Genomic DNA, 26,629 nt, shown 5'->3' with positions numbered 1-26,629 from the left:
TTTGCATGTATGTTCCATTCTCAGTCTTTTAAATTAAAATTGTTGACTTCCTGCATTTCCACTGGGGCGACCCACTTTTTCAGTGGGAAGCACCAGAATGTCATTTTGTCACACCCTTTTTTGAGCTAGTACAGCATGACCATCGCGTACAATAGTTTTGTATGAAGTAAAGATTAATAGTGCCTTCAGATATATTTGCAAGATACTTTACTGTGACAAGAGGTTAGTCTGCAACAAGCAGTGGCAGACAATGCAGGTCAATAATAATAACAAAAAATAACGAAGGCTTTACTTGTCTTTGAAAATTAGTTTGACTCAGAGGGGCCAGCAGCCTGCGCTTATGGTGAGGGCTCCTAAACCCTCTTTCCCTGGGAAAACCACCTAATTTTAAGCATTACTACAACCATATGATTGATGTGAAGAAATTTAAAAACTATTGCATACGTGTACCACCACCATATACAAGTATTTTGATTATTTACAGTATTTTCAAATTTATTTACTAGCAAAAGAAAAACTAATTTACCTCTTTGAAAATCCTAGTCAAATCATTAATGCTGAAATTATTGTGCTTTATTTTAATAGTTTGTTTTCCTTTACCATCCTCTTTAAAGCAGTCTTGGTTTCTTTAACTTTGCACATAACGTTTAGGGCTACACGATATCAGAAAAAAAAAATATTACTGCATTTTAAAAAAAAAATAGAGATATAAATATTACGTTTTGAACATTGTTGCTGAAGTTCATTTTCTACACCAACGAGTTCAGAGTTCAGTTCACCGTTCCAAAAATGAAACAAGTTCAGTTCATAGGTCACAATTAAAAATTTTCAACGAAGTTCACTGGTCCAAAAATGAACATGGTTCATATACTTTTATTTATTTGTTTATTTATTTATTTGTTATAAATATGTGGCTGACAGGCTATTACCCTCAAAATACAGGCGTTTCATTTTCCCGTTAGGGGTTTTTCCACCACAGGAACCTTTGCAGGAACTTCCCTAGCTACTCTGATCACTTGAGTTCCCCCCGTGTCCCCACCGAAAAAAACTACCAGGGTACAGAAGGTTCCCCCTGGATTATTTTGTTCCTCCTGGGGTGTAGGGTCTTCCTTGCGCTACCAGGAACTCTTTGAGGGGGCGGGCTGTGCTGACGAACGTTGTTTGGTTGACAGACCTCTGTAGGCGTTTACGTATTCAGAGAGGTGGGAGTAAGTCAAATATGTGTCAGCCACAAGCAAGTCTCGAGTCATAACCTTCTAGTCTCAAGCAAGTCACAAGTCCTTGTGGGGGGGAGGAAATCAAGCAAGTGTTTTGGCAAATCTAGAAGTCATATTTGGTATTTGGCTTCATATCAAAGTTATTAAAATCTTTGCACACGACTGTGTTTGTTATGAGTGAAATGGAACCGAGAGAGACAAATTTAGGCAATTTTTGCAGTTACCGGTATAGCCCCCCCCCCCCACACACACACACCCTCGTAAATTTGAGACGATCATACGTGATGTCAATTTCTTTTTCATTCCCATGATAAATACATCATAAGCTGATAATGATAGGTTATGTGGTGTCTAAAAAGAAAATATTGGGTTACTTACGGTGGGAGGATAAATTCATACCAGCTCTCTCCAAGGTGGATACGGGTCTGTTAGCTCACTAACCAGCAGTCCAGATGAGTTGACACCTCACACTTTGCAAATGTTACTTAAAATGAACTACTCTGGTAAACACGGTCCAAATTGTCACCAATTATTCTACTCCCTCGTTGTCGCTTTTAAATTGGTTGCTTTGAGCAGCCAGGTATGAGTATTAGTATTTTTTCCTTGCATCATCACATCTGACTATATTTGTATGGCTGAGACTTGCTCGCGTAAAACCTGCATTGGTTCAGCTGAGTTGAGTGGGTGGATCGCCAACCATGAAGTGGGCAGGTACATGAATAATGAGTTAACGTTTTACGCCACAAATACACGGAAATATGATCTGGTCATTTTGCAAGCCATGCTTTCAATTGACAACTTGCATAGATGGGCGAGAAATTCTCTTAATATATTTTGTTATTATTTAATAAAGAGATCGGGGGTTGAACTTTCCACTTCCGGTCTCACGAGCAGATGGACAAAAGTCAGATATTTGTGGTAAAGATACAGTACAGTCCCCTCCAAAAGTATTGCAATGGCAAGGTCAATTCCTTTGTTTTTGTGGCGTACTGAAGACATTTGGGTTTCAGATAAAAAGATAAATGTGAAACAAAAGTTTATAATTCCAGCTTTTATTTCTTGGTATTTACATTTATGATATATACTTTTATAACATTGACATCCAACATCAATGTGTAACCTCACAAATGCGCTTCAAGGCAGATAAGGGAATACTTTTGACAATATTGTGTATATACAGTGGGAAAGTATTCAGACCCCCTGAAATTTTTCACTCTTCGTTATATTCCAGCCATTTGCTAAAATCATTTAAGTTCATTTTTTTTCTCATTAATGTGCACACAGCACCCCATATTGACAGAAAAAAACGTAATTGTTGAAATCTTTGCAAATTTGAAAAGGAAAAACTGAAATATCACACAGCCATAAATATTCATACCCTTTGCTCTGATACTCATATTTAACTAGTGCTGTCCATTTCTTCTGATCATCCTTGAGATGGTTCTACACCTTCATTGGATTGCAGCTGTATTTGATTACACTGATTGGAGTTGATTAGGAAAGCCATACACCTGTCTATATAAGACCTTATAGTTCATAGTGCATGTCCGAGCAAATCAGTATCATGAGATCAAAGGTACCTGCCTGAAGAGCTCAGAGATAGAATTGTGGCAAGGCACAGAGCTGGCCAAAGTTACAAAAAAAATTCTCCTGCACTTAAGGATTCCTAAGAGCACAGTGGCCTCCATAATCCTTAAATTGAACACTTTTGGGACGACCAGAACCCTTCCTAGAGCTGGCCGTCCGGCCAAACTGAACAATTGAGGGAGAAGAGCCTTGGTGAGAGAGTTGAAGAAGAACCCAAATAACACTGTGGCTGAGCTCCAGAGATGCAGTCGGGAGATGGGAGAAAGTTCTAGAAAGTCAACCATCACTGCAGCCCAGTTGGGGCTTTATGGCAGAGTGGTCCGACAGAAGCCTCTCCTCAGTGCAAGACACATGATAGCCCGCGTGGAGTTTGCTAATAAACACCTGAAGGACTCCAAGATGGTGAGAAATAAGATTCACTCGTCTGATGAGACCAAGATAGAACATTTTGGCCTTAATTCTAAGTGGTATATGTGGAGAAAACCAGGCACTGCTAATCACCTTTCCAATACAGTCCCAACAGTGAAGCATGGTGGTGGCAGCATCATGCTGTGGGGTGTTTTTCTGCTGCAGGGACAGGACGAGTGGTTGCAATTGAAGGAAGATGAATGCGGCCAAGTACAGGGATATCCTGGACGAAAACTTTATGCAAAGTGCTCAGGACCACAGACTGGGCCGAAGGTTCCCCTTCCAACAAGACAATGACCCTAAGCACACAGCTAAAATAACGAAGGAGTGGCTTCAGAAAAACTCAGTGACCGCTCTTGAATGGGCAGCCAGAGCCCTGACTTAAACCCAATTGAGCATCTCTGGAGAGACCTGAAAATGGCTGTCCACCAACTTTCACCATCCAGCCTGACAGAACTGGAGAGGATCTGCAAGGAGGAATGGCAGAGGATCCCCAATTACAGGTGTGACAAAGTGCCCAGAGAAAATCCACCCTGGCACTGGGAGATCATGCAAACTCCACACAGACGGGGTCGGGATTTGAACCCCAATTCCCAGAACTGTGAGGCAGACGTGCTAACCAGTCGATCACCGTGAAGCCTCTTTTATCATATAATTTTTAAAATACCAAACTATTAAACTTTGATCTTACAACTGTTTGTATTTCCTCACACACCAATATTTATCTCAACGCTAGACACTCAAGATTTGGGTACACTGTTAAAGGCTAACCACGTTGAGTCACAAATAACAAACAACCATTGAATGCAGGTAGGCAATAAACATTATGCATGAGACATAAGCGTGCTTAACTGGTATATATTGTGGTACCTGAGTGCATTTTTAAGGCGGTGTGTGTATGTGTATGCGTGCGTGCAGTAAGGAGGATCCCTGGTGAACTTAGTTCTTAGGACCAAGTCCTTGTTACATTACTAATCACACATTAATTTACACATTTCTTTATTAAAGTCCAATCGGACAATTTGTTAATTGTGTTCATCAGCAACCATCAAGACAGGAAAGTCTTTATCTGTTGGATTGGAATGTGGTTGGTCTCGGGGAGAGTCACATTAACGAGTTATCCAGGGTCGGTCCTTGGGTCAAAAGTCGTGGCGAGGCAGCCTGTGGTTGTCATGGTAATGGCTGTAGAAATGTCACTGTAAAATGGTTGGCCAGTCTGTGTTGGGGGTCCGGTGTTCATTAAACATTGAAAATGAGGAAAAGTCTTACTGCATACCATGATACGTCAACCTTAAACCATGTCACTGACTTATTTTGACCTACGTTATGATAAAACTGTAGAAAAAGTGGATTCTGAGGCAAGGGGACCTTTAAGTTAAACTGATTTTCTTGCAATTTAATTTTTTTTATTTGGACAAGTCCGGAGGGGAGAGAGTGACTATATTGGTAGAAGAGTGATAAGGATGGAGCTGCCAGGCAAGACAGCTAGAGGAAGACCAGAGAGAAGATTGATACATGTAGTAAGGGAAGACATGGGCGCTGTTGGTGTTCGAGAGGAGGATCCAGGAGATGCGCTTACATGGAAAAGGATGACACGCTGTGAGGACCCCTATAAGGACAAGGCGAAAGGAAAAGATTTAGTTCATTTTTCAATATTTTTTTAATTTATTTTTTAATTTTATTCAGTTGAATTATAGTCTTATGTTTAAGGTTACACTTTGTAACCCACTGGTTAATAATAAACGGGTCAGTATACTCATACCTACTGTTGCTGACTATTCTCTATTTGAGTCATATCACTTGATTGAAGTTGTTTCTAAGATTCCGTACTACAAAATAAGTATGTGTGATTCATGCTGATATCGTATTGGATCATCAGTATCTGTATCAGCCAATACGGCTGCAATATTGGTATATTGGTATCGTATTGGAACTGAAAAAGTCATATTGGGACATCCCATATAACAACACAGTGTCCCACGAAAATAAAATTGATTCTCATTCTTTTTTTTTTTTTTTTTTTGCATTGTTTCCCCATTTTGTTAAAATCCTCAAACAAATGTAAATATCAGACAAAGGTAGTAACCTAAGTAATGATTTTTATGTATAAGGGGGAAAAATGCAACGATTTAAAGATACCTCGTCCTGTGTGAAAAATTAACTGTGGCTAATGACATTTTTTGGAAAGCTAAGTTCTTTTACTGACCAAATCCGAGCAAAATCAAGTCAGGCGAAAGATCTCAAAAAGCTGCAAAAAGATGCCGCCATCCAAAGAAATTCAAGAACAGATAAAAAATTGACAGCCATCTGTCTCGAAAGGGTTACAAAGCCATTTGTAAGGATTTAGGACTCCAGGGAACCACGGTGAGAGCCATTATCCATAAATGGAGAAAACAGTACAGTGGTGAGCCTTGCTATGAGTTTCCAGCCTACAGAAATTATCCCTAGAGCACAGCGATGACTCATCCAGCAGGAGCCCAGGACAACATCTAAAGAACTGCAGGCCTCCCTTGTCTCAGTTCAGGTCAGTGTTCATAACAATAAGGCAGAGACTGGGCGAAAACAGAATTCATAGCAGAGTTTCAAGGCGAAACCCACTACTGACCAACATGAACATAAAATCTGAATGATTTCCCAAAACTTTTGTGAGAATGTTCTATGGACTGACGAGACCAAAGTTGAACTTTTTGGAAGGTGTCTGTCTCGTTACATATGGCATACAGCATTTCAGGAAAAGAACATCCTACCAACAGTCAATGTTGGTGGTGTGATCGTCAGGAGCTTCGTTTTTCCTTTAGGACCTGGATGACTTGCTGTGATTGATGGAACTATGAATTCTACTCTTTAGCAGATAAACCTGAATGAGAATGTTCGGGCATCAATTTGTGACCTGAAGTTGAAGCACAATTGCATTCTGGAACGATCCAAAACACACCAGCAAGTCAACTTTTGAAGAGCTTAAAAAAACAAAATGGTTTTGGGGTGGCCTACTAAAGTCCCCTACTTTAATATGATTTAAATGCTGTGGCATGACCTTAAAACAGCCTTTAATGCTAGAAAACACTCCAGTGTTGCTGAATTAAAACTAGGGATGTCCTGATCCAACTTACTCACTTCCGATCTGATATTTCAGCCTTGAGTTTTGACCGATACCAATATCGATCTGATCCGATTTCAGCACTAATCATACATATTTTACTTATTTTGTAGTACGTCATGTTAGAAAAGGCTTGATCAAGTGACATTACTTAGAGAATAATAATCAGGAACAGCAGGTATGAGAAAATTGACCCATTTTATTAACCAGTGAGCTACTCAAAGTAATGGCTGTGCACATCTTGACCTCTGAGGGGAAGTGTGGTGCAGGCAGTGAGATACACGCAGTAGAAAAAAAAGTAGATGGCGATCGAATATTGTTAATAAAACTAGTTTTTCACAGAGTTTGAAGAATGTATGCCTAAGATTGTTATATTGCCTTTTTGTATGCGCTTATACAGTGTTTGTGTACCCAACCGATTTTCATAAGAGGAAGTAAGGAATTCCAAACGAGGCCCGGGAGCTGCCCATCCAGCCTCGTTAGGAAAAGGTCCTGATGGAATTCCTTCTTCCCAGTCCTTTCAATGGTTGGTGGTGATCTTGTTTTCAAATAAAAATCCTGATACACTGAACTTGTCTTGAGTATTTAATACAACAAAATCGGAATTACAAAATTACAAGGCTAGGGTTGTAGAAATGCATACAGCGCTGGACTCTCTTCCTTCTCTTGTGGTATCCGGAAGATGAGTGAGTCTTCTTTCCAGATAACAGGTCCCCTCAGTGGCCCCTTATCAAACCGGTTCTTGCCTGTTCTCAGCCTGAATGTTATTGGTTTGTCTGTAGTGTAGGGACCGAAGTAACAACATCAGTAACACACTGTGCCGCCAGGGACTCAAATCCTACAGTGCCAGACATGTCCCGCTGCTTAACCCAGTACATGTCCAGGCCTTTCTGAAGTTTGCTAGAGAGCATTTGGATGATCCAGAAGAGGATTGGGAGAATGTCATATGGTCAGATGAAACCAAAATAGAACCTTTTGATAACTTTCCGTGTTTGGAGGAGAAAGAATGCGGAGTTACATCCAAAGAACACCATACCTACTGTGAAACATGGGGGTGGAAACATCATGCTTTGGGGCTGTTTTTCTGCAAAGGGACCAGGACGACTGATCGGTGTAAAGGAAAGAATGAATGGGGCCATGTACCATGAGATTTGAAGTGAAAACTTTCCATCGCAAAGGGCATTGAAGATGAAAGAGAACCCACTGTATATTTCGTGAGAAAAATAGTAATGTGTTAAATACTTATTTCACCTGCTGTATATATATATATATTAATAATAATAATGCTTTCAATGAAATGACAATGATTAAGAGGTTTGGAAGCCCACTGTTGAAATCTGTCATCCACCACACAAGCTTGGCACCGATGAGTTTGCCAATGCCGCAGTGAGTCTTGTACTTGCATGAAAATGAACATCACTGCCCTCAGTCACCAAAATGACACATGCTCTGGGCAGAAGCCAAAGGACACCTCCCCTCTGGGCTGACACCGCCTAGCTTGGAGCATGCCTGTTTGCCAAATATGGAAATGCGCAGCGAGCCTTGTGCTGGCAGGAATATCAAGATGTGCACCATTGGCGCTGTGGCGCAAATTGTGCAGTCTTCCAATCTAGAGCCCACAGTGTTCTTTTCTGCTAGAGGACCTAGCTTTAAAAAAAAAAAAAAAAGGGCGTCATAAAATCTAGAGGTGCTTATAACAATATATTAGTATTCGTTTAAGGCTGTGTACGTGCAACCAGGTTGCATTTTTTGACACTTGAATTGTTCATATTAAAGGTGGAAAATTTCTAAAAATATTCATCTTGACATATTTTTACATCACAAAAGCATGACCTTTTACTGGAGTCTATAGCGTTTTTAAATCGGGAAACAGCTCTTCTACCATCTGTCAATATGTGCTTTACCTCTCTGTTTTGCGTTATATCATTCCTTTTTCCTTATTTTTATTAAATCCCAGAAGCGGAAATGTTCCTCTCTGCTGGATGCTCGCATGGCTAAGATATTTCGACAGCAGAGGCATAGTCGTGATGGAAATGACTCCAGCGATGATGACGAGGATGAAGGTTTGTGCTTTTCTTATTTACCTTCATTAAGGGAACAAGTCGGTATGCTTCGACAGCTGTGACACCTTAATTTGACGAGTTTATTCAGGCAAGAGGACAATTAATTAAATCAAGGTATTGAACTATCCAAAAAATTATCAAGAGCCTGTTTCTCTGGTTTTTGGTACAGATGAAGATACATATGGTTAAAAGGCATATTGTTTGAATAATAATTAATTTTATTTAAAGGCACCTTTCAAGCAATGCAAGGTCACCGTATAAACAGTTAAGAGAAATCAAGCAATACAATAAAAATACCAGAACATAAAACATAAATTAAAATGGCAAATGTTATGAGAAATGTGAGACTCAGTAGGCAGTCTAGAATAGGTGTCTCCTCCGAGGCGTTCAAAGGACTTCATGACCACAGAAGTCAGGGCGACAGGCCTGTAGTCGTTCAGACCAGAGATTGCATGTTTCTTGACGACTTGGGTGGTAGTGGTAGAGCGTTTGAACCAGGATGGTACTTCACACAGTTCCAGATATCTATTAAAGATCTGTGTGAAAACTGGAGTGAGCTGGTCCACGCAGACTTTAAGGCAGGATGGCGATACAAGGTCTGGGCCCGCCGCTTTGTTGATATTTTCTTTTTTGAAGATACATCTCACATCCTCTTCGTGGATGGTCACCACAGAAAGGGGGAGTCAGAGATGTGATGGTGTGTGTGGGGTGTGAAAGTATCCTTTTCAAATGTGCAGTATTCACTTTTCAAGTGAGCAAAAGTATTGGAACATGTGACAATGGGTGTTTCTAGTTGCTCAGGTGTTGCCTTTTAGATTGATTGTTGAAACATTAGTACTAGTACATTAGTACTAGTACTGTGAAAACTGAATTTGCTGTTAAGCAAACACGAAGACCAGAGAGCTGTCTATGGGAGAAAAGCAAACCATTTTGAAGCGGAGAGAAGAGGGGAAAATCAATCAGAGCTACTGCACAAACATTGGGCATAGCCAGTACAACAATTTGGAATGTCCTGAAAAAGAGAGACACTACTGGTGTACTGAGCAACAGACATTGAACAGGTCGGCCAACGGTATCAACAGCAGTTGATGACAGAAACATTCTGAGAGTTGTGAAGAAACACCCAAAGGCAACATTCATTGACATCACTGCCAACCTCCACCTGGCCTAGGTGAAGGTATCACAATCCACTGTTCGAAGAAGACTTCGAGAGAAGAAATATACACGCCATACCACAAAACGCAAACCACTCATCAGCAAAAAGAATGGGAAGGCCAGATAGAATTTTGCAAAGAAGTACAAAGAGAAGTTTTATGGACTGATTAGACCAAGATTAACCTCTACACAAAGTGATGGAAAAGCCAAAGTATGAAAAAAGAAAGGATCTGCTTATGATCCAAAACACAAGGTCATCTGTGAAGCATGGTGCACGTAATGTCTTGGCTTGGGATTGCATGGCTGCTTCTGGAACGGGCTCTCTAGTCTTTATTGATGATGTAACTGATGATGGTAGGAGCAGAATGAATTCTGAAATATACAAAACCATTTTGTCTGGCAATTTACAGAAAAATGCATCCAAACTAATCAGGAGAAGCTTCATCGTGCAACAAGACAATGACCCAAAACACTCTGCCAACACAACAAAGGTCTTGATCAGGGAAAAAAATAGAAGGTCTTAGACTGGTCAAGTCAATCCCCGGACCTTAACCCAATAGAGCATGCATTTTACCTCTTGAAGAGGAGACTGAAGGGAGAAACCCCCAGGGGAAAAAAAATGAACTCTGAGTTCAAAGAGTCCAGGAAAGGCCTGGAAAAGAATTTCAAATGAAGAATGCAACAGTCTGGTGAAGTCAGTGGGTCGCAGGGTTGATGCAGTTATTGCAAGTAAGTGTTATGCCACCAAATATTAACTGTTATTCATTTTGTTTAATAATTTAATAATGTTCCAATAATTTTGCTCACTTGAAAATCGGGTGGGTTCAAACAAAAGGTGCTCTGTCCTGAGTTAACACATCTAGATGTAAATACCATGAAATGAAAGCTGGAATTCTGAACTTTAGTCTCATGTTCATCTTTCGATCTGAAACTCAAATGTTTTCAGTTAAACAACAAAAACAAAGGAATTGACCTTACCGTTCAAATACTTTTGGAGGGGACTAAATCCTATTGAACATCTGTGGAAAGAACTAAACATGCGATCTGGAGAAATCACCCTTCAAACTTGAGACAAGGTTGCTCATGAAGAGTGGGCCAAAATACCTGCTGAGTGGTGCAGAAGTCTCATTGAAAGTCGTTTTGATTGCAGTGATTGACTCAAAAGATTGTGCAACATAATATAATAAGGGTGCAATAATGTTTGTTCAGGCCTGTTTCATGATTTCTGAAAAACAATTCTGTTGAACCACAGTTCAAAAACAATGTCTGAATTGCATTGGTTAATTTTCACATTTTTATTACTTTTTTCAGAGTCCATTTAAGCCTGTGGGTGTTTTTTAATTTATTATTAAAAGAGGGGTACCAACAATTTTGTGTGTGCGCGTGCATGTGTGTGTAGCCAAAAGTATTTGCTCACCTCCATTGACTCACATATGATTTTAAGTGATATCCCATTCTAAATCCATATGGTTTAATATGATGGTACAGCTATATTGTTCCAGCAGCATATTTGTGTGGTCACACACTGATGTTGGACGAGAAGGCATGGCTCACTCTCTACTCGGAATTCACCCAAAGGTGTTCTGTCCGGTTGAAGTCAGGACTCTGTGCAGGCCAGTCAAGTTCATCCATACCTAACCATACCATACAAACAGCATGTGAATCCGCCCAATCTCCGGCCCCTCCCACTATTATCTCAGCCACTCACAACACAGCATCACTTTAAACTGGTTCTTTTCAACACATGCTCCTTCAACACAAGCCTCATTCTAAATGAATTCATAACTGACCGTAAACTGGACCTCACCTGTCTTATTGAAACTTGGCAAAAACCTGTCAAACACTTTTCATTAAATCAAACAGTACCCATCGGTTTCACTTATTTTCACAAGCCTCGCTGTGGAGGATGGGGAGGTCGAGTTCCCGCAATTTTCAAAGAAACCATAAAAACAACCAGTTTCCATCCCCTCAGCTGACTTTTTTAAGCACCCGGGGCCTCATGTACAATAGGTGCGTACGCACAAAAACGTGGTGTCCGTTCTTTTTCACGGCAAAGTTCAGATGTATCAGGAGTGACATGACCGTGGAAATGTGCCTCACGCCAAATGCATGGCTGGCGTACGCACGCTTCTGCAGCTTTTGGTGCTTTGGCGACACTTAGAGGTGATGCTGGGAAACTTCTCATAAATCTGCATACCAGACACACTTGAATAATTAGCACTGATGAACAATTCATGCCTGGCAACATTTGATTTCAACAATGCAATTGAGGCAAGGACTGAGAATCCATTTGTTAACCAGTGTATTTAATGAACCACTGATAATTGTGAGGACACCTATTAATTGATCGAGGCGATCATTTATGCCGCCTATTATCCTCACAATCGTTTCATGACTCCAGCCCATGCACTGAAAAAAAGAGTCCTTTGAATTTACTTCATTTGAATATGTACATCGGTTGCACATGATTAAAATGTTTAAATTGACATACTTTACCCCTCTTTTCCTAGAAAAAAAAACATGATTTCTTTTTCAATGTGCGTGTCCTCTCCATCAATCCATCCATTTTCTGAGCCGGTTCTCATCACTAGGGTCGCGGACGTACTGGACCCTATCCCAGCTATCATCGGGCAGGAGGCGGGGTACACCCTGAACTGGTTGCCAGCCAAGTGCAGGGCACATACAAATAAACAACCATTCGCACTCAGATTCACACCTACGTGCAATTTAGAGTCTCCAATTAATGCATGTTTTTGGGATGTGGGAGGAAACTGGAGTGCCTGGAGAAAACCCACGCAGGCACGGGGAGAACATGAAAACTCCACACAGGCGGGGTCGGGGATTGAACCCCGCTCCTCAGAACTGTGAGGCCGACGCTCTAACGCAGTTTCATACCTCTGAATATTTTTGTGCGTATGACGTTTTCTGGATTTGAGCGTATGCCATGTTTTAGGAGAAAATCCACGCAAGTCTTTGGACATGAGGCCCCTGGTTTTCAAACTGTCTGACCCCACTCCACTGCCATCATCTACTGCCCTCCCAAGTTAAATTCCTCCTTTTTCTCAGATTTTTCTGAATTCCTGACCCTGCTGTCTGCCACCTCTCCTTCCATTCTTCTCTGTGATTTCAACTAGCATATTGACAACACAAACTGAAAACGCACCACAGACAGAGGCGCTACTACATTGCTTTCATTTCATCTAACATGTTAACTTTCCCACCCATCATCACGGTCACATTCTGGATCTGGTCTGTGTCACTGGTCTCACCATTCACCAACTGTCCAGCATCAATCTCCCCATCTCCGACCACCTGGCTATCCTCATTGACATCAACACTGCCACCCCCCTTCCCATAGGAAACCCCACGATAACATTTAGGAACCTGAAATCCATCCCTCCTACAGTTCTTTCTGCCCAAATCACCACCCAATTTTCTACTTCGCCACCCCCTCTGTCAAGTAACCCTACTGACCTGGTCAACCACGACAACAACACTCTTTCTCACTCTTTCGTTCTGCCTTAATCAGTTGATCCTCTTCGAACCAGGACAGTATCATTCACTCATTCCATTCCCTGGTACACAGCTGAACTCTATAAAATGAAATCCCACAAACGACAGCTTGAAAGTCTGCACAGGAAAACCGGCCTAACATCCACCTCCTAGCCTACACTGATTACCTTCATCAATACCAAGATGCTCTCAATGCTTCCCGGTCCACCTACTACTCCCATCTAATTCACTGCGGCTCCAACAACCCCAAGGCTCTCTTCTCCACAATAAACAAACTACTCAAACCCAGTGACCAGACATCCAAATCCTTCACAAATTAAAAATATAACTCTTTCTCCTACCTTCAGGAAAAAATTAATACCATCTACAGCAACATCAGCACCTCCATCAGCGCCTCTGCCCCGCCCTCCCTTAATCTCGACCCACCTACCCCCACCACTCAGCCTCTAAGCTTCCTTTCCCCTATTACCTCCACTGACCTCACCAAACCTACATCCAATATGAAGACCTCCTCCAGCACACCTGGCCCTATCCCGTCAAGCCTCATCAAAGCACTCTTCCAGCACTCACCCCACTCATCCTCAACATCATCAACTCCCTTGGATGTGGTTCTCTCCCCACCACACTTAAACTGGCTGCAATTACCCCGTTCTAAAAAAAACCTGAAGTCAACCCCGACATCCTGAGCAACTTCTGGCCCATTTCCAATCTCCTTTCCTGTCCAAAGTACTTGAACGTGCAGTTGTCCACCAACTCAAATCCCATTTGTCCAATAATCTATTTGAGTAATTTCAGTCTGGCTTCCAACTTCAACACAGCACGGACACAGTCTCCAAATCTCCATTGACTTCATCCTCTCCTCAGACTCTGGACATCTTATCCATCCTCATCCTCCTCGACCTTACTGCAGCCTTTGACACTGTAAAACACACTCCTCCTGTCCAATCTCAAAACCTCTCTAAACATCACTGGTGCTGGTTCAAATTACATCTCTCAGACGGTCAACATTTTTATTTTTTATTTTTTTAAATATTAACAGCTGCACCTCATCTCCTGCCTCTCTCTCCCAAGGCGTCCTCCAGGATTCGGTGCTTGGTCCTCTTCTCTTCATCCTTCAGATATTGTATTGTGTATTGGTTTTGGATAAAAGCGTAATTAATTTTGGAAAAGAATACGGCGGAAAGTGAACGTTTATTTCCGGTGTAGTGTGACGTACGTTTTACGTTATAAACTATCTTTGTCTCGTATAGGGCACCACGTCTCTTTTAATATTCGTAAATTTTAGGAAAAGCAACGAAAAACCTCAATCAATCTCATTACTGAGAATGCTCACTACATTTATTAAAAATGGATAGTTCTCGATTACAGCGCTTTTACTATTTCACTAAAACACACGGAGCATAACAAGAAGTGGAATTTTAGAGAAAGTGTAACGAATCTAAAGGGGAACTACGGGGTAACATACAGAGGGACTCTACTACAAAAGATCACAGACAAATGTACGTAAAGAACAAGATGTAGGGTGAATGACTCAACTCGTAATGTGAGTGTGAAATGAGTTGAATCATAGTGAGGGAGAGTAAAGTTGTGACTCCTGTGAGCTTGCTAACTTAAACACAGACTACTGTGGACCAATTTGTACTTTCTAGTAATCACTGCAATGTTTTACTCATAATCTTAAGATTATTGGGTCTGGTCTTTCTCAGTTGTCTCAAGAGGAACAGAGGCAGGTTTAGTTGAAGATGCAGCACAAAAAGTAAAAACAAAGGAGATGCAAAAAGAAAGTTGTTGTCCCGTTGGGGTGCGCTCGTAACTTTTCCTGCTGTTTGAACTTGTTACGGGGCCCACTCTTGCTCTCAACTGTGGGCATAACTATTAAGGGTGCCAGGAGTGGCTTCCACCTGCCACGTGGTGACACAACAAAAGGAAAAAAAGAGGGGATGGGGAGGGGTTGGCCGTAGCTGCCCCATAGCTGAAGAGATGTTAGCCATGCTGTGCAAGTCATGAGGAGACTTTTATGGGTTCAGGTGATATAAACCACGTTTCCTGTGTCTTATGAAAACGAACCGGCTGGTTTAGGTTCAGGAAGGCTGTCGAACGCGTCACATTGGACGTATCCGTTACACTCACCCTCAGAAACATCTCTCCACCAAATCCATAACCTCCTCGACCTACTCCACTCTAACCAACTGCCTCACTGACAGATCCTGGATGTCAGCTGACTTTCTTCAACTCAACCACAATAAATCTGATATGTTAATTATTGGTCCAAAATCCCTCGCCAAACACACCGGTAACTTCTGCCACACTGGTTCCCCTCCCTTCACCTTTGAGACCCACATAAACAATATCACAAAAACTGCTTTCTTCCACCTCCAGAATATTGCCTGTCTCCGCCCATCACTTTCCTTCACTGCAGCTGCAACTCTAATCCATGCTTTCATCACATCAAGACTTGACTTCTGCAACAGCATCCTCTTCGGCTCATCCACCAAATTTCTCAAACTTCAATATATCCAGGAATCAGCTGGCCACATGCTCAGTCACACCCTCTCCCAATACCACATCACCCCAGTCCTTCAGAAACGCCACTGATCCCCATTCCACAACGCATCCAGTACAAAGTCCTTCTACTCACTCACAAAGCCCGCCATAAACAAGCCCCCTTCTACCTTTCCGGCCTCCTTCACCACCACACCCCCTCCCATTTCATGTGGATGTACTTGACTGTCCTGCACAATCCTGACCTTAAGCCTATATGTGTTTGGATGAATTAGAGCAGAGACTGAGAGCCAGGCTTTCTCGACCAACCGTGTGTGTGTGTGTGTGTGTGTTCGGGGGTGTAACGATTTATTAAATCATTATATAGATGTATCAATTTATATTCCTATGATCCATTTGGGTCGATCTTCTGGATGGAAATATATCATTTAAATATTTTTAAACGCTAATCAATCAATCGGATCAATATAAGGATATAACTCATTGGATTTATGCACGGCAGACTTTATATGGAGGTATGTATGTGTTGAATTTCCAAAAAACACGCTTCTAATTCCTTCTACGTGTTCCCCCCTGTAATTACCAGACTGCCGTTAACATCCCTTCTTTGTCTCTTCTTCATATCCCGAAATCTGAGACATTCCTCTCCGTAGTTCCCCGATTGGGTGAACTGAGACCACAGTATGTACTTTATTGATAAAGATGTTGGGCAGTCTGGTGGATTGCCGCTAACATTGACATGTTTGTGATCAATACATCATTCAGCAGAGATCAAGTGTGAGTGGAAAGTGTTGTGGATGTGATTATCGTTTGAAAATGTGTACAGTAGAAATGCTGAGTGTTGCTGAATGTGTGACAAAGTGCGGCCGTTTGTAGCTTTTGAAAAAACAACAGCAGAGTACGATGAGGGGGAACTTTTTGGCAAAAAAAACAAGTGAGAACAACTACTGGACGCTATTTTAAAGCCTTCGAGCAGGTTTGTTAATTGTTTACGAGCTGTATGTATTATCAGAACTATTCCTAAAAGCTTTTCCTTCTGGAAACATCACTGTGGTTCATTTTTAGCCACACTATACACTGTATTGCCAAAAGTATTCGCTCACCTGCCTTGACTCAGATTTGAATTTAAGTGAAACCCCATTCTTAATCCATTGGGTTTAATGACATTGGTCTACCCCTCTGCAGTTATACCATCTTAAACTGTTTTGGGAAGGGTATCCACACGGTTTAAGAGTGTGTTTATGGGAATTTATGACCATTTGTGAGGTTACCCACTAATGTTGGAAGAGAAGACCTGGCTCTCAGTCTCCACTGTAATTCATCCAAAAGTGTTCTATAGGGTTGTGGTCAGGATTGTGCAGTCCAGTCAAGTTCATCCAGATCAGACTGTCTCATCCATGTCTTTATGAACCTTGACTTGTGCACGGATGCACAGTGATGTTGGAACAGGAAAGGGCCCATCTCCAAACTGTTCCCACAAAGTTGGAAATGTCCAAAATATTAACCCCTCAGCTCCAGTGCAAGGTACAGTCAGAATCCTTACTGTTCCAACATGTGTATGCACCAGTGCAAAAAGCAAGGTCCATAAAGACATGGATGAGAGAATTTGGTATGGATGAACTTGACTGGCCTGCACAGACTCCTGCCCTCAACTCCAAAGAACACATTTTCTTTGATTCCGAGTGGACAGTGAGCCAGGCCTTCTCGTCCAACATCAGTGTATGACAGGCTTATGGAAGGTTTAGTGTTACATTAAAGAGCAATCTTCCCATTTGCTTGAAAAGAAAAGTTTTCAATGTTTTTTTTTTACCAGTCCTCACTTACGGTAGTGAAACCTGGATTACGAATGCCAAAGTTATACAAAGGCTCCGTGTAACCTGAAGGAACCTGAATTTTAAAATCACCTATTAACTCTCGAGTTTCCATGCGTGTTCGTTTTCATGAAAGAACTCCAATTATAACGATGCGTTAAAAGCCAACCAATTTATTCCTGACAGAGGAGTCTATACATTTTACAGAGCTCTGGGTCAGCAGCTACGCTTATCCTAGCCTCAGCAGAGACAGCACAGACTGAACAAAACTATTGTTCCTGCCCCCGACTTATGCAATCTCTCAAAGAGGAAGTATGGACTTGTCATCTGATTGATCCATGGTCCACTGACGTCATCGTTGCTATGTAGAATGATGGCCATTTGCCGCTGGCTCCAGACGCGGTCTCCACATTCTTGCTTCTCATGTTTACAGCAACCCCCCCGCAGCAAGTGTCTTCTCCGACATCTGTTCCCTGCCGGATCAACACCCCCTACTGGGAGCTTTCCTGCATCACACTCCCACACCCTTATCTGATTTACATTTTATACTTTCTACAATAAACACCCATGCTCACCCCCAGACCACCCATGCTCACCCCCAGACCAGTTACACAATAAAACACTCCTATCCCCCTTTCGATCTCTGTTATTCAGAGATCAACACCCTCGAAACATGCAGCATAGTTCGCTATAATACTCAAAGCCCAAACTAAATACAGCAAATATCAAAAAACTTAAGGAGAGGATACAAAGGCGTCGTTCAACGGAGCGAGCACGCTCATGGTCTCCACGTCCTCTTTCAGTGGCAGCTGCAGGTATTGGCCTTCCCCTCAAAGGCCTTAAGAGCAATCCTGAGGACAAGACTCCTGAGAAAAGGAATAATAACCCCCCCCCCTCCTGGCTCTGGTGATCTCTCCACTTGGTGCTATATTATTGGGGATAATTGTGCAACAGTGACCCTTAATTCGAGAGCAAGCACCTCCTTCTTCCGCTAACATACTATCGAGGACCAGCCTATTTTGGAATGCCATGAGAGAGGTAGCAGATAGTTGCTCATAGACGCCCTCCTCCAATTGGGAGGTAAAATTCACCAGTCTTTGAATTTGGTATTGCTGGTAATTTGTAAAATCAAATTTTTTTTATTCGGGGTTACCCATATAAAAAATAGTCTCAAGACCTGCGGATATTTAACAGCAAGCTTTATACTCATCCGGGACACCTCTGGGAACTCCAATGGCGTCTAGGTAGGTGGGGTCCTCTCCTGCTCAGAGAGAGGCTTGATCACCGTGGGGGTTATCATCGAAACCAATGCACAAGTGCCTGTCCATCCACTGTTGTAGGAAGTCCCACAACACACCACACATCCACCACAAATCAGACCTCGTCTTACTCCATCGGGCCGCATCATAAGAGTCAATAAAAAATGTGAAATTACAAAACTGTGGATCCGGGCGGCCAATCAATCTGGAAAGTGTGTTATTGGGGCTTAAAGTTACCTTACTCTTATTTTAGGAGATGCAAGGTAGGGATGGGACCATTTCAACATCATAGAGGGGAGCGCCTTTCACCTTAGTTAGAGGATACACGTGGTCCCAGCGCTGGCACTCACCCTCTAGATTGTCATTAGTCATCAGCTGGTAGGCGCAGGTGGACTCGGACTTAGTAGCAGCAGTAACATTTTCCTGGATCAAAGGGTTAACAATCCAATACAGGTTATTCATAGTAGCACAGACAAGACAGTCATTTTGATAGATTTTGACTGCGTCCCTACCTTCCACAGTAATTCCTTTAAAACAAAAATTACCTGTATTAATTCCTGCCGCTCGTCCCTTAGCCCCCTGTAGCACACGACGGTATACCACCCACTGGATCAAGTCATTATTTAGGTCATATCACGTCGCTTTAGAGGTTCTAAAAACCACCGGATCTACATTTTTTGATACTGGTAAATTATCAAATTTTCTCATTATCGGATTAGATAAATTTTTATTAGATGAACTTTTTGTTGGGCGTAGCCAATTAATAATAATCTGTCCTCGGGGGTCGGCCCCATTGACGATACCAGTGTCCATATTGACCACAGTTGAAGCATGCTTGGTCCGGTGGAGGTCGGCGAGCGCTTCCTCTTCCCTTGTTGGTGTATCCCCGACGACTCCTGCCTCGTCCCCCTGTTGACCCCTGCGCCATCCACATCTACTTCCTTTTTTTTTTTTTTTGTGTCATACTACACTTTCAGCATGTCTAGCATGATTCATGAACTCATCCAAGCCTTGAGTGGCCAGGTTTAAATCATGTTTCTTAATCCACTCTTTTACTTCTAATCTCATTCCATTTCAGTGATATATGATAACCAGTTGCGGCACGGTGGCCGACTGGCTAACCAGGATGGAGAAAAGAGATTTGAATAAGAAAATAGATGGCAATGAAAAATTGAGGAGAAAAGTTCACGAGATTTGTGCGGTGTCCACTGCCATGGCAGGTTTTCGGCGAAAAAAAGAGTGTCAAATTGCCCCACTAAATCCAATTACGGACCTTCCCAAAAGCGGACCCCCCTGTAACTTCCCTTTTATTCAGCTTTGCCGGTGGAGGGAGCCGCTCAAATGACAAACCAAGACACCGGGGAAGTAAAACTCCCATCAATCCCGCACGAGCCCGCATTCAAAAAGGTGGGTTAATATACCAAGAATTGTCTTTAAAAGATTTTGAGTTTTTACAGAAAAGGTGAAAAAGTTGACGGACAGCATGAGCCTGGCGTGTGGTGACGTAGTGAGATTGATTTGCGCCTGTTGCATTTCGGTTCATTAATCGGATGATATTTTAACACGGTCCGGTCTGAATAATGTCAAACCTGAAATTTTATTTGCCCCTTTCGTTCCTCCAGTGTTTGCGGTCATCCGTGACATGTTCCCGCCCCCTTCTAGCCAACGGTGACGAAGCACCCGGACTTCAAACCTTTCATGGATCCCAGTTCTCCTTTCGAAAATTGCACAAGCATTTGGACAGAAAAGACAGGGTCACATCCCTCCCATCTTAGGGAGGCAAATGTTATTTATAGAATTGCTTTGCTTGACACATTGCCACCTGAAGTTAGGACTGAACTTATTAAAGACCCTGACCTCATGGAAGGAGGACTTTAATCATCATGTGTCTCACCATTTGAAACTTTTTGTCGACAGACACCACAAATCGTCAGACGAGGTAAAGGACCTGCAGGAACAACTTTTGAAGTTACAACTAGCACAGGGGCACCTGAGGCCTCTGCTCCTCTCATCTGGTCCTGTGGGGAGAGAACCATATGCTGGCCCTCTTCCACTGTCTGTAAACAAGAATGTGATAAGCCTGTATTCGCCTCTGCCAGCTATACCAGCACATGTGGGCAATTGGAGCAGAATGATGGGTGGAGTATTAAGTCCAGACTCCTCTCCCAAATTGCAAGATTATCTGAAGGGGACCTGTATCCCATGATCGAAGTGGCAAATCCTGCACATGAAGGTGAAGGAGGCAGAAAAGGCAGTACAATTCTTGTTTACAGACCTTGGTCAAAAGAAGTGTGTGTGAAAGGGGGAAAGCTTAGCACCCTACAAAAGAGATAGAAGAGTGGTGCCGTGATATGCAACAACTGGTTATCATCCATCCATCCATTTTCTGAGCCGCTTCTTCTCACTAGGGTCGCGGGCGTGCTGGAGCCTATCACAGCTGTCATCGGGCAGGAGGCGGGGTACACCCTGAATTGGTTGTCAGCCAATCGCAGGGCACATAGAAACAAACAACCATTCACACTCACAGTCATGCCTACGGGCAATTTAGAGTCTCCAATTAATGCAATTATAACGACGTGTTAAAAGCCAACCAATTTATTCCTGACAGAGGAGTCTATACATTTTACAGAGCTCTGGGTCAGCAGCTACGCTTATCATAGCCTCAGCAGAGACAGCGCAGACTGAACAAAACTATCTGTTCTTGCCCCCGACTTATCTCTCAAAGAGGAAGTATGGACTTGTCGTCTGATTGGTCCATGGTCCACTGACGTCATCGTTGCTATGCAGAATGATGGCCATTTGCCGCTGGCTCCAGACGCGGTCTCCACATTCTTGCTTCTCATGTTTACAGCAACCCCCCGCAACCATTGTCTTCTCCGACATCTGTTCCCTGCCGGATCAATATGCACCCTGCTGGGAGCTTGCCTGCATCACACTCCCACACCCTTATCTGATTTACATTTTATACTTTTTACAATAAATACTCATGCTCAGCCCCAGACCAGTTACACAATAAAACACTTTAAACCCAAAGGAAACATGAAACGCCAAATGTTTCAAATAAGCATTTGTGACAAGAAACGATCCAGTTGGATAAGAGTGACTGACGTCATTCAAAAATTAAAAAGAGCCTTAAATGGAAATGGCCTTGGTCACGTTTCCCGAAGAGCTGACAAAAGGTGGACCACAGAAACTATCAATTGGATAGCACTGGGCACAAAGCAGCCATGGCTCAGAGCAAAAAGTAGATGGCAAGAGGGAAATTATTAAATACACCGGAATACAATGGAAACAAATTGCAAACTGCCTTAGTACCGTATTTTCACGACCATAAGGCGGACTTAAAAGTCTTAAAATTTCTCCAAAATGGACGGGACGCGTTATAATTCGGCGCACCTTATGTGTGCACCGAGTTCCAAAATCTGTAAATGTTGTTGTGTGACTTCGATGAGCGCTCCGCTTGACTGACTGGGAGCATTTCCTGCCGACACGCTGCTTATATAGAGGAAAGGCGGATGTGACTGAGGACAGCATGCGGACATTAAAGCGCCGGTACGTGCATTGTGCAAAACGACATCGGTTTGGCTAAGGACCCCCGAAAATATCACCTACGAAGAGACGCGTTTACGAAGCACAGTTTAAACTGCAAGGTATCAGTTACGCGGAGGAACATGGGAATAGAGCAGTCGCGAGAGAATTCAAGATCTACGAATCCATTGTTCGCAAGTGGAGGAAGCAGGAAAAAGAGCTTCGCCAAGTCAAGAAGACGAAGCTGAATTTCCGCGGAAACAAGACGAGGTGGCCCGAGTTGGAAGACCAACTCGAGCAATGTATTAATGATCAAAGAACAGCCGGGACAAGCGTCTCTACAGTCACCATTCGACTGAGTCCAATAACTTGGACCTTGCCATCATTCCGGGAGGCTTGACGAAGGAACTCCAACCGCTGGACATCGGTGTAAACAGGGCGTTCAAAGGGAAGTTGTGAGCGGCATGGGAGCCATGTATGACAGATGGCGAACACAGCTTTACTAAGACTACGAGGCAGCGCCAACTGAGTTATGGCACAATTTGTGAATGGATTGTGGACGCTTGGGCTAACGTGTCTGCTTGCATTGTTGTTCGAGCTTTCGTAAAAGCCGGCATCATTTCTGAGGAGCCGCATGGCAACGAGACTGACTCTGACAATGACGAGAGGGAACCCAAGCGTGTTTGTTGGAGAACTTGCCCAGCTGTTCATTTCGGATACAGAAGATGAGGACTTTGATGGATTTGTGCATGAGGATTGATCAAAAAATATTGTGAATACATTGTTAAATACTTTAATAAAGTACAACCGAACTCAGTTTTGCTCCCGCTGCCTTTTTAAAAACATTGTTTTAGCGTGCATGCATGCTACCGTAAGTTTTAAGCTTGCGCATGTTTTACCATGCCTGCGCCCAATAATATGGTGTGCCTTATGTATGTGTTAAATACAGAAATAGACCCCATAACTGAGATTGCGCTTTTAATACGGTGTGCCTTATGGTCGTGAAAATATGGTAGTTGGAAATGTGAAGAAGGGGCCTTCATCCTGCATTGGATAGAAAAGGCTGCTGCTGCTGATGATATATATTTATATATATATACAGACCCTTTCCAAAAAAATTGTAGTCATGGAAAGGTTTATTTCCATAAATCCATTCAAAAAGTTAAACCCCCATAGATTATAGATTCAGGGCCCACAATTTAAAAAATGTCAAGTATTTGTTTATTTTTCCACAATTTGGGCTTCCAGCTCATAAAATGCACGAAATCAGGAATTAAAAAATGTTTAATACTGTGATGAAAACCGCATTCTCAATTTTTGTAGGAAAAAAAAAAGAGAAATTAGGGTCACATAAAATCAATCAAAATATGGTACTTTCAAAATGTTAATCTTCAACACTTGGTTGGGAATCCGTTTGCTTTAATCACTGCCTCGATGTGCCGTGGCATTGAGGCAATCAGCCTCTGGTATTGCCTGGGAGTTATGGAAGCCCAGATTTCCTTGATGGTTGCTGATAGTTCTTTGTTTTTGGGTCTGGTGCCCCTCATTTTCCTCTTGAAAATACCCCATAGATTTTCAATGGGGTTTAGAGCCGGCAAGTTGGCTGGCCAGTCAAGCACTGTGATGGTATGAGCATCAAACCAGTTTTGGTGCTTCTGGCAGTATGGGCAGGGGCAGGTCCTGGTGAAGATGAAATCTGCATGTCCATAAAGATCCTCAGCAGAAGGAATCATGAAGTCCTCTAAAACATTATTGTAGACTGTTGGGGTGACCTTGGATTGAAGAAAGCTGAGTTTACCAACACCTCCACTGGACATTGCACCCCAAATCATGACTGACTGGATATTTTACACTGGACCTCAAGCAGCTTAGTTTCTGTTCTTTCCCAGTTTTCCTCCAAACACTTGGACCTTGATTCCCGAATTAAAGGCACACTTTATTGGGAAAAGAGGACCTTGAACCCCTGGCCAACAGTCCAATCCTCTTTCTCCATGGCCCAGTTGAGACGCTTCCTACGTTGGATCTGGCTCAGAAGTGGCTTGACCCGAGGAAACCGACAGTTGTAGCCCATGTCCGGATGTGTCTGAATGTGGTTGTTTTTGAAGCTGTGACTCCCACCTCATTCCACTCTTTCTGGATCTCTGCTAGATTTTTGAATCTTCTCTGTTTGATAATCCGCTGAAGCCCACGGTCATCTCTTTTGCCGGCGCATCGTCTCCTGCCACATTTTGTCCTTCCACGAGACTTTCCATTGATACGCTTGGACACAGCACTCTGTGAACAGCCAGCCTCCTTTTTTTGTTCTGTTCAGGTGTTAGGTCAAGCAGAATGGAAGATTTCTATCCCTTTTATGCCGGAACAATTTTACTGTGTCACAGGAGTTTTTAAGCTTCTGCTGTGGTTTCTTAGTACAACCCCAATTCCAATGAATGTATATGTATATGTGCCCAGATGTGATTAGTGAGAAAAATATATACAGTGAGTGTGTACTAAGTGAGTGATTAAGAGGCATGGCTCCTGCAGGTCGGGCCCATTAGGCCGGATTTGGGCTCTTGTGTAGATGATGTCATCTGAAGAAGGTTACTGAAAGTAAGGTAGTGGTAGGGGAGAGTGTGGCTGGACAGCATAGGATTGTGGTGTGTAAAATGACTGTGGTTGTGGGTAGGAAGATTAAGAAGACAAAGGCAGAGCAGCAAACCATGTGGTGGAAGCTGAAAAGGGAAGAGTGTTGTGCGGCTTTTCCGGAAGAGGTGACACAGGCTTTCGGTTGACAGGAGGAGCTTCCAGAAGACTGGACCACTACAGTCAAGGTTATCAGAGAGACAGGCAGGAGAGTACTTGGTTCTGGTAGGAAAGGGGAGAAGGAGACTTGGTGGAGGAACCTCCACATACAGGAAATTGTCCAAGGAAAGAAGTTAGCTAAGAAGTCTGACACTGAGAGGACTGAGGAAAGGAGACAAGAATACATTGAGATACGACGTAGGGCGAAGGTAGAGGTAGCAAAGGCCAAACAAAAGGCATATGATGACATGTCAGGTTGGACACTGAAGAAGGAGAAAAAGATCTGTTCAGGTTGGCAAGGCAAAGGAAAGGGCTAGAGATGGGAAGGAATAGCAGCAGGTTAGGGTGATTAAGGATAGAGAGGGAAATATCCTGACTGGTGCCAGTAGTGTGCTGGATAGATGGAAAGAATACTTTGACCAGTTGATGAATGAGGTAAATGAGAGAGCACAAGTCAAAGAGGCAAGTACGGTGGACCAGGAAGTAGAGATGATTAGTAAGGGGGAAGTTAGAAAGGCATTCAAGAGGATGAAAATGAAAAGGCAGTTGGTCCTGATTATATACCTGTGGAGGTATAGAAGCATCCAAGAGTGTCAGGTGTGTTATATGACAGAAGAGTCTGTACTCGGACGAAGGACAAAGTTTATAAGAGTGATGAGGCCAGCCATGATGTACGGCTTAGAGACAGGTTCTGTCTCTCACAGGTTCTCTCTTGGACTTGACCAGGTTAGATAGGATTGGAAATGAGCTCCTCAGAGGGACGGCCAAGGTGAGATGTTTTGGAGACAAAGTTAGAGAGAACAGACTTTGATGGTTTGGACATGTCGAGTAGAGAGATAGTAAGTATATTGGTAGAAGGATGACAAGGATGGAGCTGCCAGGCAAGAGAGCTTGAGGAAGACCAAAGAGAAGGTGAAGTGAGGGAAAACATGAGGGCAGTTGGTGTTTGAGAGGAAAGTTGCAGGAGATAGGCTTAAATGGAAAATGATTTCACAGTGGGTGCAAGACGCTGTGGCTTGTAGACCTCTCCAGGTCATTGTCTAACCATTAGTGGCCTACAGCTGGCCATCTAATGGTGAAACTATGAAATTTGGTGAAGGATCGGTGATGATCTGGGGGTGCTTTCGCATTGCTGGAATTGGGAAGATTCATCTTTTCGACGGACGCATGAATCAAGCCACATCCAAGAAAACTTGCTTCCTTCTGGTTTGACGTTTCCCGACTGAGGACTTTTTTTTTTACCAGCAGGAAATTACTCCATGCCACACAGCTTGGTCAGTCAAGATGTGAATGAAGGACCGCCAGGTCATGGTCAGCCCAATCTCCTGACCTAAGCCCCATTGTAAACCTCTTGAATCTTATCACAAGGAAGATGAATCAAACAAACCTGAGCCGTTTGAATTTTTGCGCCAGGAGTGGAAAAAGGTCATCCAACAGCAATGTGAAAGACTGGTGGAGAGCATGCCAATACGCATGAAAGCATTGATTAAAAATACATTGTGTTATCCCCCCAAACATTAATTTCCAAACTCTTCCTAAGTTAAAACATTAGTATTGTCCATCCATCCATCCATTTTCTGAGCCGCTTCTCCTCACTAGGGTCGCGGGCGTGCTGGAGCCTATCCCAGCTATCATCGGGCAAGGCACATACAAATAAACAACCATTCGCACTCACAGTCACACCTACCGGCAATTTAGAGTTGTCAAT

General features: G+C 42.8%; 1 protein-coding gene across 7 annotated transcripts in view; it reads left to right on the top strand.

The window, feature by feature from the left end:
* kdm2aa (lysine (K)-specific demethylase 2Aa) overlaps nucleotides 1-26,629 on the top strand; it is a 163,698-nt gene that overhangs the window by 89,739 nt on the left and 47,330 nt on the right. For all 7 annotated transcript variants that reach the window (XR_009768688.1, XR_009768689.1, XM_061678383.1 and 4 more), the window contains one exon: nucleotides 8,267-8,372. Coding sequence is in view for 5 of the 7 variants with exons in the window: in XM_061678383.1 (XP_061534367.1) it covers nucleotides 8,267-8,372 (106 nt within the window). In the remaining 2 variants the exon portion in view is untranslated. The remainder of the gene's footprint in view (nucleotides 1-8,266; nucleotides 8,373-26,629) is intronic.

Source organism: Phycodurus eques, chromosome 6 (genome assembly GCF_024500275.1).
Source record: "Phycodurus eques isolate BA_2022a chromosome 6, UOR_Pequ_1.1, whole genome shotgun sequence".
Taxonomy (NCBI): domain Eukaryota; kingdom Metazoa; phylum Chordata; class Actinopteri; order Syngnathiformes; family Syngnathidae; genus Phycodurus; species Phycodurus eques.
This window is presented reverse-complemented; position numbering and strand designations above follow the sequence as displayed.